Source organism: Hoplias malabaricus, chromosome 10 (assembly GCF_029633855.1).
Source record: "Hoplias malabaricus isolate fHopMal1 chromosome 10, fHopMal1.hap1, whole genome shotgun sequence".
Classification (NCBI taxonomy): domain Eukaryota; kingdom Metazoa; phylum Chordata; class Actinopteri; order Characiformes; family Erythrinidae; genus Hoplias; species Hoplias malabaricus.
In genome coordinates, this window is record NC_089809.1 from 10334229 (window position 1) to 10351685 (window position 17457).

Genomic DNA, 17457 nt, shown 5'->3' on the forward strand with positions numbered 1-17457 from the left:
TTAAACCCCGCATGGACAAAAGGACAGGCTCTGACCAGAAAGAAACATACGTCTGTTTTATCCAAAGTGCTTTCGTATTTTTTAAATGAAGGAATGGAACCTGATTGGCATTTTACTGTTAATGGTTGTATTGCAAAACAACTATTTTTTTCTGTTTGTGTTTTCTTTGTGTAAAAAAAGTGTAAATCAAACACTTAGAGTTTTAAAACATAAACTGAATACAAATGATTCAACTCTTGCAAACACCAGGTCTCCAAGGAGGAGGAGATGAGTTTTGACTAAATTAGATTAATATTTTCCATGATCCATATTTGAGAAGCCTTCATACCAAAATAAACTATATAAAATTGATATTGAACTACTATGAAATAATTTCTGGTGTTTGTTTTATAAAATTCTTAATAACAATTTCCACAAATTTCGTATTCCTCATATATGAGTTCTACGCGTTGTTCATTTTTTACAATTTCTTTATTATTATTATTATTATTTTTTACAAAACAAGAACGCTTTGGACCACGAATTGATGTAAAAGATCACATGATAACATATACAAAACTGCCTCAAGTCTAATCTTAAATATTCAGATTCAATGCAATTTATGGAGTTCACACAGCCACAGAAATGACACATCTGTGTCACATGAAGAAACAGATCAGATTTGAGCCACCTTCACCTGCTGTGTGAACATAGCCTTAGTCACATTGTACAAAAACACTTTAAAATATGTAAAGACATATCTATTAAATAAGGAATTCAATTAATTTAAGACATAGCTATTATTGTCTCAAACCATAATCTCAGAAGAAAAGCATAAAATGAACTAGTTTTATATAGCCATTGTCACAGAGGTGTTTCTGGCATTTCAAAAATAGGAAAGGCCAAAATACATACTCTTGTCATTGGAAGGTCTGGAGAAGTTTTGGTGCTTCCTATCAATGTCTTTGTTTACATGTGGTTTTTATTATGTGAATGTTTTGTAAGAAAAATATGGAGGACAGGAATAGTAAATTCAGAAAAAAAAAAAAAATTTTGTTCATAATATATAACACCAGCATCAGTGTTTTACTTGTTCATTTTATTTAAATTTCCAGTGAAGTTGACAGTGAAGTGAACATAACACCACTGTGTTGCATCACCTTTCTTTTTAACAACACTCAATAAGCGTTTGTGAACTGAGGACACTAATTGTTGAAGCTTTGCAGGTGGAATTCTTTCTCATTTTTGCATGATATACAACTTTTTCCATTGTCATATTTTGCGCTTCATAATTGTAACAGGTACAAAACGTAGCTCTGCATTGTTTTTCTGAAATAAGCAGGGACGTCCCTGAAAAAGACGTTGCATGGATGCCGGCATATGTTGCTCCAAAATCTGTATGCACTTTTCAGTATTAATGGTGCCTTCACAGATGTGCATGTTACCTATGCCATGGGCACTAACACACCCCCAGACCATCAGAGATGCTGGCTTTTGACCTTTGCGCTGATAACAATCCGGACAGTCCTTATCCTCTTTGACCCAGACGACACAACATTCATGATTTCAAAAAACAACTTGAAATGTGGATTCGTCAGACCACAAGACACTTCCATTTTGTGTCAGTCCATCTTAGATGAGCTCTGGGTGTTGTTCATGTATATCCTTCGCTTTGCATGGTAGAGTTTTAACTTGCACTTGTAGATGGAGCAACGAACTGTGTTCACTGTCATTGGTTTTCTGAAATGTTCCTGAGCCCATGTGGTAATATCCGTTACAGGATGATATTGGTTTTTAATGCAGTGGTGCCTGAGGGATTGAAGGTCATGGGTATTCAATGATGGTTTTCTGCCTTGCCACATACTTGCAGAGATTTCTCCAGATTGTCTGAATCTTTTGATGATATTGTGAACTGTAGACGATGAAATCCCTAAATTCCTTGTAATTGTACTTTGAGAAACTGTTGGATGATTAGCTCAAGCAGTTGTTCACAAAGTGGTGAACCTCGCCCTATCCTTGCTTAGGAAAGACTGAGCCCTTCGGGGATGCTCCCTTTATACCCAATCATGACACTCACCTGTTTCCAATTAACAGGTGTTTTTCGTGCATTCCTCAACTTTCCCAGTCTTTTGTTGCTCTTGTCCCAACTCTTTTGGAGTGTATTGCAGGCCTCAAATTCAAATGAGTGAATATTTGTAAAAAAAAAAATAAATAAATAAAATAACCCAATAAAATGTATCCGTTAGAACATTAAATATCTTGTCTTTGTAGTGTATTCAACTGAATATAGGTTGAAATCTTATTCTGTTTTTATTTATGTTTTACACAATGTCCCAACTTCGTTGCTATTGGGGTAGTAAGAATAAATACTAGATGATCTACCACCAAAAAAAACACAAAAAAGACCAAGAACATTTTGTTGATTTTAAGAATTACAATTACTTATTTTATTCAATGTAACAGGTTAGACTAAAGCACATGAAATTTAAGGTGGCTGTGTGCTTTGGAGGACAAAACCTGCCAAAAATTAAAATAAATAATTAATTATTATTAATTAATAAATGACTCAGTAAAATTAATTTCCACATAATAAATTATAATAATATATAAAAATAAATGTTTACAATCCCCAGACAATAGTAAATAAAACACATTTTTACATAAATTAAAATGTCTGTTTACCTGCATGTGTTTTTAATTAATTTTTTTTTTTTAATTTTTCCCTCTCTCTTGACTAATTAACTTTCTTTTTTATATATTTTTTTTCATGTATTAATTGTATCTCATTTTTCCTTGCTCTAATATGACAATAGGGCAGCACGGTGGCGCAGCAGGTAGTGTCGCAGTCACACAGCTCCAGTTGGTGTGTTCTCCCCATGTCTGTGTGGGTTTCCTCCGGGTGCTCCGGTTTCCTCCCTCGGTCCAAAAACACACGTTGGTAGGTGGATTGGCGACTCAAAAGTGTCCGTAGATGTGAGTGTGTGAGTGAATGTGTGTGTGTGTGTTGCCCTGTGAAGGACTGGCGCCCCCTCCAGGGTGAATTCCCGCCTTGCGCCCAATGATTCCAGGTAGGCTCTGGACCCACCGCGACCCTGAATTGAATAAGGGTTACAGATAATGAACGAATGAATGAATGAATAATATGACAATAAGGGGGCTGTCCATCAATGATATCAAGGAGCCTAAACATTCTTATTGGCTGACCAATGCCTGATGATCAACTGTGCATGTCTTGCAATGAAGCTGGGGAAACTCCATGGACATAAACGCCATGCGACAAAACAGTAAAGAAGTATGCTGAGGCCTTTAAAAATACCCACAGCACATATCGATAGAACACCGGGAGTATGCAGAAGAGACAGCTCTCTCCCTGCAGTTATTCTGCTCCCAGGAATGGAGCTACGGGAGGCACTGCTCTCGCTACGCAGATTCACTTCTCCCAGAGACTGGGCATCACAGTCCGTCTGCACAGTAGACGGAACAAAATGAACTGCTAATGTGCAAAAAGCGCTGCCAAAGACACATTTGCTTCCTTTTACATTTGATGTATTTCTTTTTCTTATCCCCTGAACTGAGATCACGTGATTGATTGAAGCATTCAACTTTATTCAAATATTAAACACATGTCTATGAATGTATGACACAGGACCAAAGGCGCAATTGGACCCTGAAGTGGTGTGGGTACATAACAAGTGAATACACACATTGCTCCATTTCATTGCTCCAGGTCGAGCAGCTGCCTCTCTGAGCAGATATGACATCAACCTTCGCCTCTGAGACACTTCTATTAGAATCAACTGCTCTGTTCTGGACTTGACTACTAAGCCTGAAAGTTAAAAATAAATAAATAAATAAATAAATAAATAAATAAATAAATAAATAAAAAACCCTCCTTCATTAGCATAAATTGAGGAGGAAATACATAAATAAATATATTTTATATATATATATATATATATATATATATATATATAAAATAAATCACACACATGTCGAAAATATAAATAGAAAAAAAAATATTTTAAAAAGAAATGATATAGGAATTATATAAATAATGCAGAAATTAATATATTGAGTAATTAATAAATGCCCATATTAAGTTATTTATTAATTTAATTACTATTTTTTTTTCCTTTTATGTTCCTCATTTCTTGTTTTTCTTTTTTAATTTCACTTGTATTTATTTATTTTTAATTTTGGCAGATTTGATCCTTCATAGTGTGCAGCTATATGAAGTTTTATAAACACACTAACACCATAAAATGTCTCCCCACCCCTTCCCTTTACAATATTTCAGACAAGGACACACTTTCATGTGAAATAAGACAAATTCAGCAGTCCTCCTCTCTGTGAAAATGGCTAAACTTACAGCACTGGTTGTAGAAGACAGCAGACTTTAAGAATGACTAAAATTTCAGGATCCTGAGGACAAGATCTCTCATTCTTGCAGTCCAGTAGTGGACTATGAGCTACCCTTTCTTATGTAAATGAGTCAAAACTAAGGTTAGAGAACTCTCCAAAGGAAGCAAGTGTTGTCAGAGAGAGAAATAGAGAGATATAGCTAGTTTATATTTTTCTTTGTAATTTGGATGTAGGTTCATTGGTTAATTTCTCAGCCCTACTTTGGTGCAAATTTTTCTTTTCTTATTGCACCACATATTTACACTTGTACACATACATATAGTTAGACAGAAAGATTTATTCATTCATTCATTTATATTAAATATATAAATATTCAGGAACTGAAATTATTAGGCCAATAATGGAAACCAAAAAAATAAAAACACTTCAGGTGTTTGTCCGAATAACTCAAAAGACACTTCTTAATGATGCTTTTATCATTTTCTAGTTCAACAGGTGTTGTAGATGGGAACCAGAGTGGAACTTCACTCATTAGCATCAGGGCTAGTTGCACCTACTCCAGGGTAATACCCACTTTAACTCGTCCATATTCACAACAAGTCACACCAGAAACAGGAGTTTCTCAGCTTTCATTCAGTGACTTTTTAGTTATTGGTATATAGAGATGTTACATTTACATTTATGTTTTTTTACTCAATATGGTGGTACTGTAATTTTTTGTAAGTATTTTTTTTACTTTAATTATTTAAGTCATATTCACATTTTTTGTTTTACTAGGGGGCAAATCATTTTTATTTATTAATTTATTTTAATTCATATCTTGCTTTGGTGGTATGTCTGCTGGGAGGTTAAAAATGTTCATTGTACAATAAATATTTTTAAACTGCAGTTTAGCTTTTAGTTTTTTTTTAAGTTTTTTTTTATCCAAGGCAAAAATACATTTACACTATTTTGGGCTTTTGGTCAAATTGGTTGTTTCCGTTTCAGCCAAATATTATGCATACATTAGGCTGTTTCAATGTGGCTCATTACTTTAAATGCTTTTCTTTTAAGATATTAAAGGTTGTACATATCCACAATTGAGCTTGTGTGTTGACCTGAATTCACTAATTATAAGAGGAGTATAATATGTTAGTGATTTTAGTAAATTCCCAAAGTCTGAGGAGAGCAGAAATTAAAAGGAAGGAAGCTAAAAATTTAAAAACTAATCACCTTTTCTTCTTCTTGTAGTTTTCCAGTCCTAGAATTTCATAGTGTTTAAAGCGCTGCTGCTCACACTGACCACACAGGTCCTCCAGATACATCAGATGACCCTCCATCTCTTCAAAGTCTGCCTCCAGTTGAGCTGTCAGAAGAAGGGAAAAAAAATAAAAAAAATAAAAAATAGAAAATACACAGGACGCCATTCAAAACAAAACGCTTATCATCACTTGCACAAAGGACATTAAAAACTGTGTAAATAACGGGATCTGGTTGTCAATATTCCTCATAATTGTCTGAAGTCTGTTTTGTGAAATCAACACAAGTGTCCACAAAGCTATTCACTGCCATCAAGTGGCAGTTCTAGAAAAGGGTTATTCTATGATAAGCACAGTTTGATTCAAAACTAATGACAGCAATATGCTAAATGTTCTTTAACATTTAATATACATTGATCTGAAATACACCTGGTTCAAAATGTAATTAGCTAAGAGTAAATATATACTGTTTATATTTTGATGGGATGAAGCTGCGCCAACTAAAAGCTTGATAATTTGTTGCTTACTTCTTTCTTAAGTACATAGCCATAACATGCAACCTTATACATATTTAATTTTGCAGTATTCATAAAATATTCATGATCATTATTTGTGATAATAGCACAATTTGTGTACACCATGAATACGTCTTTCTACTCTCTTTTCTACTTGCTCTATGCTGCAGCTAACCAGTACTAATTTTCTACTTTAGCATATGCACAAACCCCCCCACAACAGAGCACATAAATTAATAAAAAAATATAATATTTGACTTGAGGCATATTTGACTTGACTCATCATTCTGAAGTAAACTGTAACAGCAGGTCGACAAAAGCAGATCAAATTCAAAACATATGGATTTCCCTTGAAGTTGTACTTCTCAATAATATTTGTTATTTTCAACATTATTTTCACTTACTGCCAACACATCTACAATGTCTGTCCGCCTTATAGATGTAAATTCAAAGACAGTGGCTTATCTGTGCCTGCACAATTTATGTTGGGCCTCCTCTAGTCTTTCATCAGTAGTCCAAAGATGCTGCCCACAGGATGCTGGTGAATGGATATTTTTGGCTGATGGATAATTCTAAATTCAGCCGTATTTTTCTTTTACACATTCACACATTTTTGATGGTTTGACTCCAACAAACAGGAACTACGCAATTTTGGCTGTAATATGCAAGTCAGTATATGCTTGTCTCATCAGCTCTATAATGCCACCTATGCTTATTAAGAACACTGTGGTATTTTCGGTTTAAAATGACAGCTTCAAAATGATTGTGATGCTCCTCCGACATGTAATAGGGAGAATAATGCCTCTCTCACCTATGTGCCGGGCTGGTGCTCTAAAAACTTTACTATGTAACTTGAGAATCACAGGGAGGAGAACTGTTGGTAGAACTGCACTTAATGGCTCACAATTGTTTAGCTCGCTACAAGAAGGGTTTAGCTCGGCTTTCCTAGCACAGACATTATGGCAGAGGTAGGGAGAGGGAGAGAGACACACCATGGAGCCCAGGAGAAAAAGAAAAGCCTTAAATGGAGAAAAAAAAAATTCTTAAATAGCATTTATTTAAACCCTGTGGAATGGTGGAAATCTCATGAAAATCAGCAGACCCATTAAGGTCCCACATTTTAGAAATACCTTGGCATTTTCCTCATGTGTGGCTAATTTATCAAATTTTCCATGTCTCAGTAATTCTACATCTTTCAATTTTTTCCTCAAATGATTAAACAATGCCTCTCATTCAATAAATTGGTCAGTGACCATAGAATGTCCAAGATAGATTTAAGGTTCAGTGTATTTAGCCCTTGCATTATACAAAATGTAACCCACTGCTTCAGGTTTAACCTGCCAAACACCTACGGTATAAGCTTGAGCGAGCAGGCGGCAGCCTGCTTTGCTGCAAATTCTAGCAGATGGATCTCTACAGGGGTTCATTCTCAACACTGCCATACATCACAGAAACTGAGACAGCACGAACCACGGAGCAGCTGCTCCGCAAAGTCAACCAAGGTGATCACAATGATTCTTTTATCTGAATATGTTAACAAGACGTCTGTAACAAAAAACAGGTGTACATTATGCATTATGCTTTACACAACTCAGAAATGACGCAGAACAAAGCAGTACCATTTAGGCAATATGGACTGTCTAGGCTTATAAAGGGAACAGATAAGAATACCTGCTAGAGATTAACATAAATCATTTACTAAGTCTATATGTATTTACTTTTTGCTACAAGCCTATTAACCAAAACATTAAAATGGGAATAATGTTGATTATCTCATAACAACAGTTGCATGACAAGGTCTAGGACAGGGTTTTTCAAACAATGGGAGCAAAAACAAAATTGCTGCGTTTATATTTTTGTTCTCTGTATATATACACACACACACACACACACACACACACACACACACACACACACACACACACACACACACACACACACACACACACACACACACACACACACACACACACACACACACACACACACACACACACACACACACACACCAAAAATATAACCAACACTTTTGTTTTTGCTCCCATTGTTCATGACCTGACCTCAAAGATCTAAGACTTTTTCTTTTTCAATTATTGTTCAGAAAATTCCAGTGGGTCAGAAAACAAGTCCACATCTAGTGTGACCACCATTTGCTTCACGAAGTGCAATACGTCTCCTTCACAGAGTTGATTTGGTTGTTGATTGCGGCCTGTGGAATGTTGGTCCACTCCTCTTCAACGTCTGTGTGAAGCTGCTGGATATTGTCAGGACCTGGAACACTAGTATACCCTGAGCCTGACCATCCCAAAAATGCTCAATGGGTGTCATGTCCGGTGAGTATTCTGGCCATGCAAGGACTGGGATGTTTTCAGCTTCCAGGAATTGTGTACAGATCCTTTACAACATGGGGCCGCGCATTATCATGCTGCAACATGAGGTGCATAACCCCACCGCCATCATGGGCTAGTCACTTCACATCGTTGGCATCAGCAAACCGCTCACCCACACGACGCCATACATAAAGTCTGCCATCTGCCCTGCACAGTGAAAACCTGGATGCTTCCTTGAAAAAACACCTCTCCAACATGCCATATGCCATTGTGTGAGCATTTGCCCACTCAAGTCGGTTACAATAACAAACTGAGATTAGCGGCCCTGAGTCGGTTTCTGAACGTTTGTGCTGGATGTGGAGGTCCTGGGCTGGTGTGGTTACATGTAGTCTCCAGTTGTGAAGCTGGTTTGATGTACAGCCAAATTATCTGAACTGTTTTTGGAGACGGCTTATGGCACAGAACATGGAACATTCAATTCACGTGCAACAGCTCTGGTGGATATTCCTGTAGTCAACATGCCAATTGCACGCTCCCCCAAAACTTGCGACATCTGTGGCATTGTGCTGTGTGACAAAACTACACATTTTAGAGTGGTCTTTAATTATGTCCAGCCTAAAGGCACACCTGTGCAATAAATCTGTCAAATCAGCATGCTGATATGCCACACCTGTGAGGTGGATAGATTATCTCGGCAAAGGAGACGTGCTCACTAACACAGATTTAGACAAATATGTGAATGATATTTGAGAAAAAAATGCCTTTTGTGTACCCTTTGCCCTTTGAGGTAACAAAAGTACTGCGTTTATATTTTTGTTCAGCAAGATACCTTAAATTTACCCAAAGTCCAGGAGTGCTCTTCATCACTACAGACAAGTGCCCAGCTACCTTAAGATCACTAGCAGCCTGAGAATGAAGCACTGCTCTTTTTATTTGTGTTCTGATAATGCATCAGGTTCTTTCATATGGGCTACACAGTGTAAATCCGTTCCAAGGATGACACTCAACAACAAGGAATAGGGTAAATATAAGAAATGGGATTCACACTTAGTTAGAACAGCAGCACGTGGGCTAACAAGACAGTCTGCTTTACCGCATAATGTACAGCTTGCACAAGAGGGTGTTCGTGTACATGTTCATTTTGAGTTTACATGCTTGTTCATACCATTTAGTTATTTAATTACTATCATTTTTCTCTGTAAAACCCTGATCAGTATATGAACAGTCATTTCTCATAGATTATGTATTGGATGTAGACAAGACATAACATAATTATGGCTAGATTTTGCAACACAGCAAGGCTTGTTGTGTGCTCCTGGGCAAGTGCATGATGCTTTCTGCAATGTCTCACTGAGAAGCCCTGGGTCCTTATACTGAATGATATGATGCCAATGTCTTAATTTCTTAAAACAGAAGAAATAAAACCTCATAAATCATTAACCGTATTCCTCAGGGTAATTAATAATAATTAATATGAATACAAAACTTACATTATGTTCTTTTTTAAAGCTTGCAAAAACAGCAAGTAAAAGTTAATGCATGTTCACCCTAAAATTTATACCTGAGGTTGAGTGCCTGGTACTCATACCAGTTACAAAGGCTGAAAGGATTTTATTTATATTTTAATTTCACACAGGATTTGAGTAAGATAGTGATTTACTGACTGAAATTAATGTTACTCCTGAAACATTAAAAACTACTTGAAAAGTTCCTGAGACAATATCCATCAGAGAGCAGTTATACTGCAAATAGCCTCAGCATAATTTTGACAACTTAATTTATTAAATATATCTGTGTTCTTACAAGTTAAAAACCACCATTGTGAATCACATTATTTTGCCTTGAAGAAACACTAATAAGTCTGATACTGGCTATATGCCATTATATGTATAAAAGGAGAAATAATTGAGTTATAGAATCTTGATTTTGCACCATATGATTCGATTCTACACTGAACGATCACTGGATTAGGAACATCTATCATGCATCTACACATATTGTCTATTCTATCAGCTCCACTGACCATACAGGAGCACTTTGTAGTTCTATAGCTTTAAAGCATTAACTACGTCTTTGGGTACGCATCATGGCTGCCTCGCGAATTCTGCATCTGTTTGGTGCGTCAGTTTTGCATGTCTTCACACTACGTGTACGCAGGGGGCTCTAGCCCAGCATCAGTGCCCACAGGACACTGTTAGCTGGTAGACTATTCTCAGCCTAACAGTGAACCTGAGGGCTTCAAAAACTCTAGCAGCACTACTGTGTCTGATCCACTTATACCAGCACAACACAACACACCACCACCTCAGTGTCACTGCAGCATTGAAAACGATCTACCAACTAATAGTCCTAACCACTGAATAGCAGGGTGAAACTGGGATAAAGTATGCAGTGAAACAGGTAGGCTACAGTCTCTCATTTTAGAACCACAAAGCACTGTATGGCCAGTGGAGCTGATAAAATGGACAATGAGTGTAGATACAAAGTAGGTGTTCCTAATCCAGTGCAGTGTATTATGTTGGTACTTTTCAGATCAGTTTCTCACCTATTTGAGCAGTGATGGTCTCAAGGTCTGTGAGGAAAGAAGGAATCTGTTGTAGCTGTTCCTGCAGCTCTAGCAAGGCTCCTCTTCTTCTCTCCCAGTGAGCAGACAGCATCACCACCTCTCCGTCCACTGACTGAGAGATATCCATAGTATTAGAGAGCATTGAAAATATCAATACATAATGTCTGTACACAAATTCCCATTCAAATTCAATTTTAATGGTCAAAATGATCTTAGTTCAAGTGGAAGAAAGTAGATGCAAAATAAATTGTGAAGTAAAAGAATGTGTTTAAATATAACTGTAAATTACATCTGAATTAAGAAATTAATTATTATATTACAGCAGATGTCACCATTCCCAATGCCAAACATTGGCTAGAGGGGGGAATGGCATTCTCAAGTGGAGGAGCTCTGCAAAACCTGGAAGAATCCATCAAACTTCTCACAGACCAAGACAAGTATCAAACCCAGCACCCCAGGAGCCTGGAGCTATCTGACATTACATGGAATGCCAACACGTCACCCATTTTTACATCAATCCCATAAACCACAACATAATCTACTCACCTCTGCAGCTTTGGCACATTCTTTTGCTCGTTTGTGCAGAGTCACCCAAGTGTTTTCATACCTAGAGGGAAAATAATAACAACAACAACAACAAATGGAAGGTTTTAGTTAGAATAATTGTTGTTTTGTTTTTCATTCTATAAATTTTTGTTTTCTTTTAAAGATAAAGGCCCTCACTCTGGTGTGCTGATATTCCAGAGCCCTTATAAATTGCTTTGGAATGAATATTTCAATTTAACTATAAACGATATAAATAATTCTGTTTAGGGCACATTGCACTGCTTGATGAGATCTTGTAGCTTACTTCACTTTTTTAAATAAAATGTAACATGTTTAAGTTAACAACTAAAACTTGAAAGAATGGTTTTAGAGCTCACACACACACACACACACACTTGCTCAGATACTGTACACTCTCTTAGCTATAATGTTCTTTGCTGATGATAGCAAGCAATCTAAATAGCTAGTCTAACTGACCGTCTATGTACCCATAATTGCACTCTATGTTGTGCTTAAAACACGGAATGTATTTTAACATGGCACAGCGACATGCTCTGTGCAATGATACATTCTCACCAGAGAGGTCTCTAAATTCAACAAATCCAAAATGTCTGTCAATTTCAAAGCACTGTCACTTTAAGATTCAACAAGGATGCCAGTAATGAAACTTGAGGGTGTCTAGTTTAATATAGACCATTAAAATAAAACTGGTCGATTATGTAAATAAGGGGCACTGTTTTTTCATTGGTTTAGAAATTGTCCTTCCTTGAAAGAATGAAATTATATATTTTTAAAAAATTGTAATTTTAAAAAAAAATTTAATTGCTTTTAAATGGATTGCCTTTTTCTTATAACAAATTTAATTCCAATATCTGAAACAACTGTGTGACAAACATGAAAAAGTAGAAGAAATAAGCAAAGTACAAATAATTATTTTCAGACAGGAAGAGAGGACAGTCAAAGGCAAGTGTTTAAAAACTCAGGTTGCACTGCAACACTGAAATAATCCTATAACGGTCAAATCATACCTGCTCTCTGATGGTCCTGAGCATTGAAGAATAGGGTGAAAGTGAGCAAACAATGTATGCAGAGCCACAGACATAACCATATACAACCATATAACCCATAAACATCATATACAGTGAGTTCATAACCAAAACAATTGTACTGATAGACTGAAAAGCATGAAAATAAATCATACCGGTTCAATAGTTCTACTCCAGCTGAGTACTGGGTGACATATTCTTCTTTTTTACTATAAAAGAAAAAAAACATACTGACATGTTACACCAAATCATAAAAAGAGACCATTTTAAAATAAAACTAATTACATTGAAAGATTATTTGGCAACTTGTGACTGGAGAAATATTTGTTAAAGTTGAATAACAGGGTTAAAACACAGGTATTGCAGTGATAGTGTGACTAAAATATTTCTTGAAAAATGTTAACAAAGAGGCAAAGTGTCACTGACACAAAGCATTATTCTTATGAATAGTAGATGTTTATGATGCTCCCTTATGGAGAAATGCAAACCTGATGCAGGTGAGTGCAGTACTAGTTCTATGAGAGGCTTCATCTAAAATGAATGCCTTTTGCTGGATTACATACATATGTTGATAGCACAGAAAAACTAAACAGGATTTCAAGGTACAGTACACAATATTTTCCCTATAAACATGTAAGTAAGGGCTCATGCAGGAATGTGTTGCTTTATAAAACATAGCACACTTGATTTTCTTCTGTTTACTGTTGCCAAATGATTCTTTCACTTTAGGTTATTGTACCATTTCTGCACCTAGACTTAGTTGAAAAAAAACTACAATTCATCTAATGTATACCTCTGTTTCTTCTTCACTTTGGCCTCCTTGGACTTGTCACTCAGGGTCTTAATTCTAAAAAGGTTGAAAACATGAGTGGGATGTTCAAAACTGGTGTTCAAGTGCATGAAGCAAAGCGAAGCGAAGCTGGTGTTTAGCCAAAGCAACTTCAGTGCTTTCTGCAACAGGCTCATTGTTCTTCATTTTATAACAGTGTTTTTCTATGACTAGTTCCTCATATTCTCAGTTCTGCCCCTAAATACTTAATATATACTTAATATGGCCAAAGGTTTGCAGACACTCCTTAAATTTAATTAGTTAATTCTGCTACTTTAAAGTGTACAACTTGTGGATTCTGGAGCTTTTTATATATATTCTTTAATAAATAAATAAATAAATAAATACCTTTAAACATTTTTTAAAAACATTAAAGATGATGTGCTGCTGTAGCTACAAAGGCATGTCCCCAAACTTTTGACCATACAATTTATGTCACTACAAGGTGATTAGCAAAAAAATGCATTCTTATTATAAACTCAATCTCAAGAGCATGTTTCTTATTTTAATAAAGACATTGCAATTTGTGATTTAGGTGAAATCTATTCATTTTTCTAATTCCTATAATCACTCAGATATAATCAAAGATATAAAGATATTGTGAAATGATGTACGGTAGAGAAACTTGGACTTTTCATTCAAACATTGGTGACAGGAACCAAGATTTGATCTGGAGAACATCTCAGTATTGACAAATACATGATATCTTCACTTCTGTACTGATTCCCTAATGATGCTTTATTTCTGATAACTCGAATGGTGGTTAAAGCAACATAAATGGACAGCTTTGTTCTGTTAGTCAACAGCCAAACAGGTTCACTAAAATGGCGCAGAGTGATGGGAAAGGAGGGAGAGGCATCTTGTATAATAAGAGAGAAAGCAGACACTTTAGAAGTACAACCCAAATGTGGGTATGTTACAAACCAGGTGTGTGAGGGGCTGGAAGTGGCTACTTACGAATGTTGGCTTTACACCATATGACTTTGAATGAATCATAAGTTTTGGTAGAGATGGGGTGCATGCCTGTCATCTCAAACATTTAGTGAAAGATGATTCTGTCTATTCTATTGTGGGGAATGGCAGCTCTCTCTGGTTTGTTAACATTCAGAAGCTCTGTTTCTTTTAAGGTGGAATGGCGTGCTGGAAGGGTAAAACTACTGTTTGTATTTGGCTGTGTAACCTGTATCTAAGATTTTATATGGATTACCACAGAAACTCATTTGTAACCATGTTTAGTGTGCTTAGTTTTGGACTGTGTTTATGTTCATGCGATTAACACTCTCCTAGATTTTGTGTTGGTTCCTACTTAAATAATCTGATACAGCAAAATATTACCCACCTTTGGTGCAGGAACAATGCAATATGCTCATCTTGTTTCATGACGGTCAACGGTTGGAAGGTGAGGAAGCCTAGCATGTCTGACAGAGGCACTTTGTTTGTTTTACTCACTTACTGGGTTTTGTAAACAAATTAGTCCAGTTTTCAGTGCACAAACAGACTGGAAGGTTAGCAAATGCTAAGGAAATATCTTCTGAGTTTTATAAAAAGTGTTTTTTTTTTTTTTTTTACAGTCGTTAAAGTCACCTTTAAGTCAGCCTTTTCTTTGTCTTGATGTTCTAAAATCAACAATGTTGTCTCATCCAAATAGTGACGTGCAAGTTGTCAGATTATTCTCTATTAATTGTCTCTTCAAAGACGCTGAAGACTAACTAAAAAGCTCAACTAGTAATAACAACATCTTGGCATCAAGCTAGATGCTATGATTAGGCTAGAGACATGAAACTCTAGTGACGTCTGGTTCCAATAACACCCCTGTGAAAAATTCAGACAGCTGAAGTTTGTTTACGTTTATGCACTTGTATTGAACCACTCTGAATAACTTTGTTTACACTTATTGCACTGAAAATTCTGAGAAATCACTGGAATTGCCCTTTAAAGTTCTCGGGTCTATCACATGACAGTCATCCGAACGTAATCCAGCCAATTTAGTTTGAGCAAAGCAGACGTTAACATTGTGTTAGTGACCTGTTTATCTATACAACAATGAGATCTATTAGTGCATATTCAAATTCCTGAGCTATTCGAATATACTTGCACAATGCTAATCTTTAGTGACTAAACCAGTGCGATGTAAACACGTCAAACTCATTAAGTCGTGTGTGAACTAGAGCGTTAGCTGGCTAATTTGAAAGCTAACTCCTGAGTTTTGTCCCAATTTGGCTCTTTCTTCCCTAAGTAGGGCACTATGTAGGTCATGAAAATACGGATTTGCCCTTACAATTGTACATTCTATGTCAAATAGATAAGCATGTATATTCGTGAGCTGTAGCTAGATCGTCCTACTAACATTTTTATTGGCACAAAAGGGTGTAAGTTTGACCTAAAAAGTGCACTACGAAGGGAGCACAGAGCCATTTTGGGATTGACATATACATCTCAACTCTCGTTGGAGCTCTGAAGAAAGCGCTTTAAAAGCAGTGGTTTCAATTAACATTGACATTTTAGAGATATGTCACAGACAAACTCTAAAATACGTTAAATAAACGTTATAATACGTTAAACAAACGTTACAAATGTTGAATACTCACCCTGTAGTGAAGTCCTGCTGCACTGTTTGCAGTCTCTCTCTTAAATTCTCAAACATATTTCACCTTAAAACCTTCACCTTCTCAACGCAATATTATAGATCCTTTCTGCTTGGCTCATGGGTTTGTACTCTTTTTCGAACACTGTTTTAAGCTGTTTATTTAAGCAAAACTGGACATTTCCTATCATCTCCTTTTGAGAAAGTCATGCTACGCTGTTTGCCATACTCCACACTTTCTGTCAGACTCGTGAATGAATCATTCTTTTGAACCAATGATTCTTTTAAAGAATCATGAGATTGAATCGAACTTCCATATAACGTCACCATTTATTCTAGTAAATGTTAAACAATAGTTTCCCATACTTTAAGCAGAGATGATCAATTTAGCCCTTACCACATACCATTTTCGAAATTATACATTTATTTTTGAGTTCGTGTAAAATAAATGAAGGTATGGTGAGGAAAATTCAGTCAGTTCTAAAGACATTTAAGCTAAAGGTAACAAGAGAACACGAAGTAAAACATGGAATATTCATTTGTTTACATTTCTTCAAATGGTTGCCCTAAATACGTGTGTCTGTATATTATTTGGGAATGTAAAAGTTTGTGTACATCGAAAAATGAATAATTGAATCAGAGTTCTGATTCATTAAAATGAACGGGAAAAAAGATCCGGTTTAGTAGAGTGAATCGAACTTCCCGTCACTACAGTCGATGCGCATGCGCATATGCATAAACTACAGTGAGACCAGAACCGCTTTATGCAGGTTAAACCTATAAAACAGTTTGCAAGTATCTGAACCTCTGGTCAAATGACACAATGTTTAACTTTTCTAAGCGATGTAAGCACTCATTGCACTAATTAATGACAATTTATTTACTATAACTAGTGCACTGGGGAAATAAAATGTGTGTCATGTATGATTATATTCCAGTATGTTACATGCAGAAAAAATTGCACTAAAATATGCAGAACCAAGTGATATTAAGTTTTTTCCTTGTGTTCCTATTGACACACCAAAGTTTAACACGTGTGTCCAAGGTTTTTTGCATAGTATACCGCTTAAACTCATTAAAATCTTTTTATTTTATTTTATTTTTTTATTTTTTATTTTACAAATGTTGTAGCCTATAAGTAAACCCTATATTTCACATGTTTTTATACAATAAATTTACTATATATATATATATATTTTCTATATATATATATATATATATATATATATGAGACAAAAGTTCAGCAGCAATAATAATAATAATAATCCTAAAATGTTTTAGGTTTTTAGTAATTTAAGCAACTGTTTCATCTCATCTTAAGTTATTTTATTACTTGTCTATCTATACTATTTTAATTATATTTGTTGTATATGTTTGTATTATGATGTCCTGCGATGGACTGACTGCTGTTCCATCGACTGTGTTCTTTTGCACTCAAGTGTCCGGGCAGACTCCGGACAAA

The 17457-nt window shown here is 35.8% G+C and overlaps 1 protein-coding gene across 3 annotated transcripts in view; it reads right to left on the reverse strand.

Moving 5' to 3' along the window:
• The window catches only part of dtnbp1a (dystrobrevin binding protein 1a), a 44266-nt gene extending 28033 nt beyond the window's left edge, over nt 1-16233 (reverse strand). For 2 of the 3 annotated variants that reach the window (XM_066682929.1, XM_066682928.1), the window contains exons 1-6: nt 16000-16233; nt 13376-13429; nt 12738-12791; nt 11537-11597; nt 10970-11102; nt 5554-5686 (exon numbers count right to left, since the gene is read on the reverse strand). In XM_066682929.1, coding sequence (XP_066539026.1) covers nt 5554-5686; nt 10970-11102; nt 11537-11597; nt 12738-12791; nt 13376-13429; nt 16000-16055 — 491 coding nt within the window. In that variant the 5' untranslated portion in view covers nt 16056-16233. The remainder of the gene's footprint in view (nt 1-5553; nt 5687-10969; nt 11103-11536; nt 11598-12737; nt 12792-13375; nt 13430-15999) is intronic. The other variant, XM_066682930.1, reaches the window with a different exon arrangement.
• Nucleotides 16234-17457: the final 1224 nt, after the last annotated feature.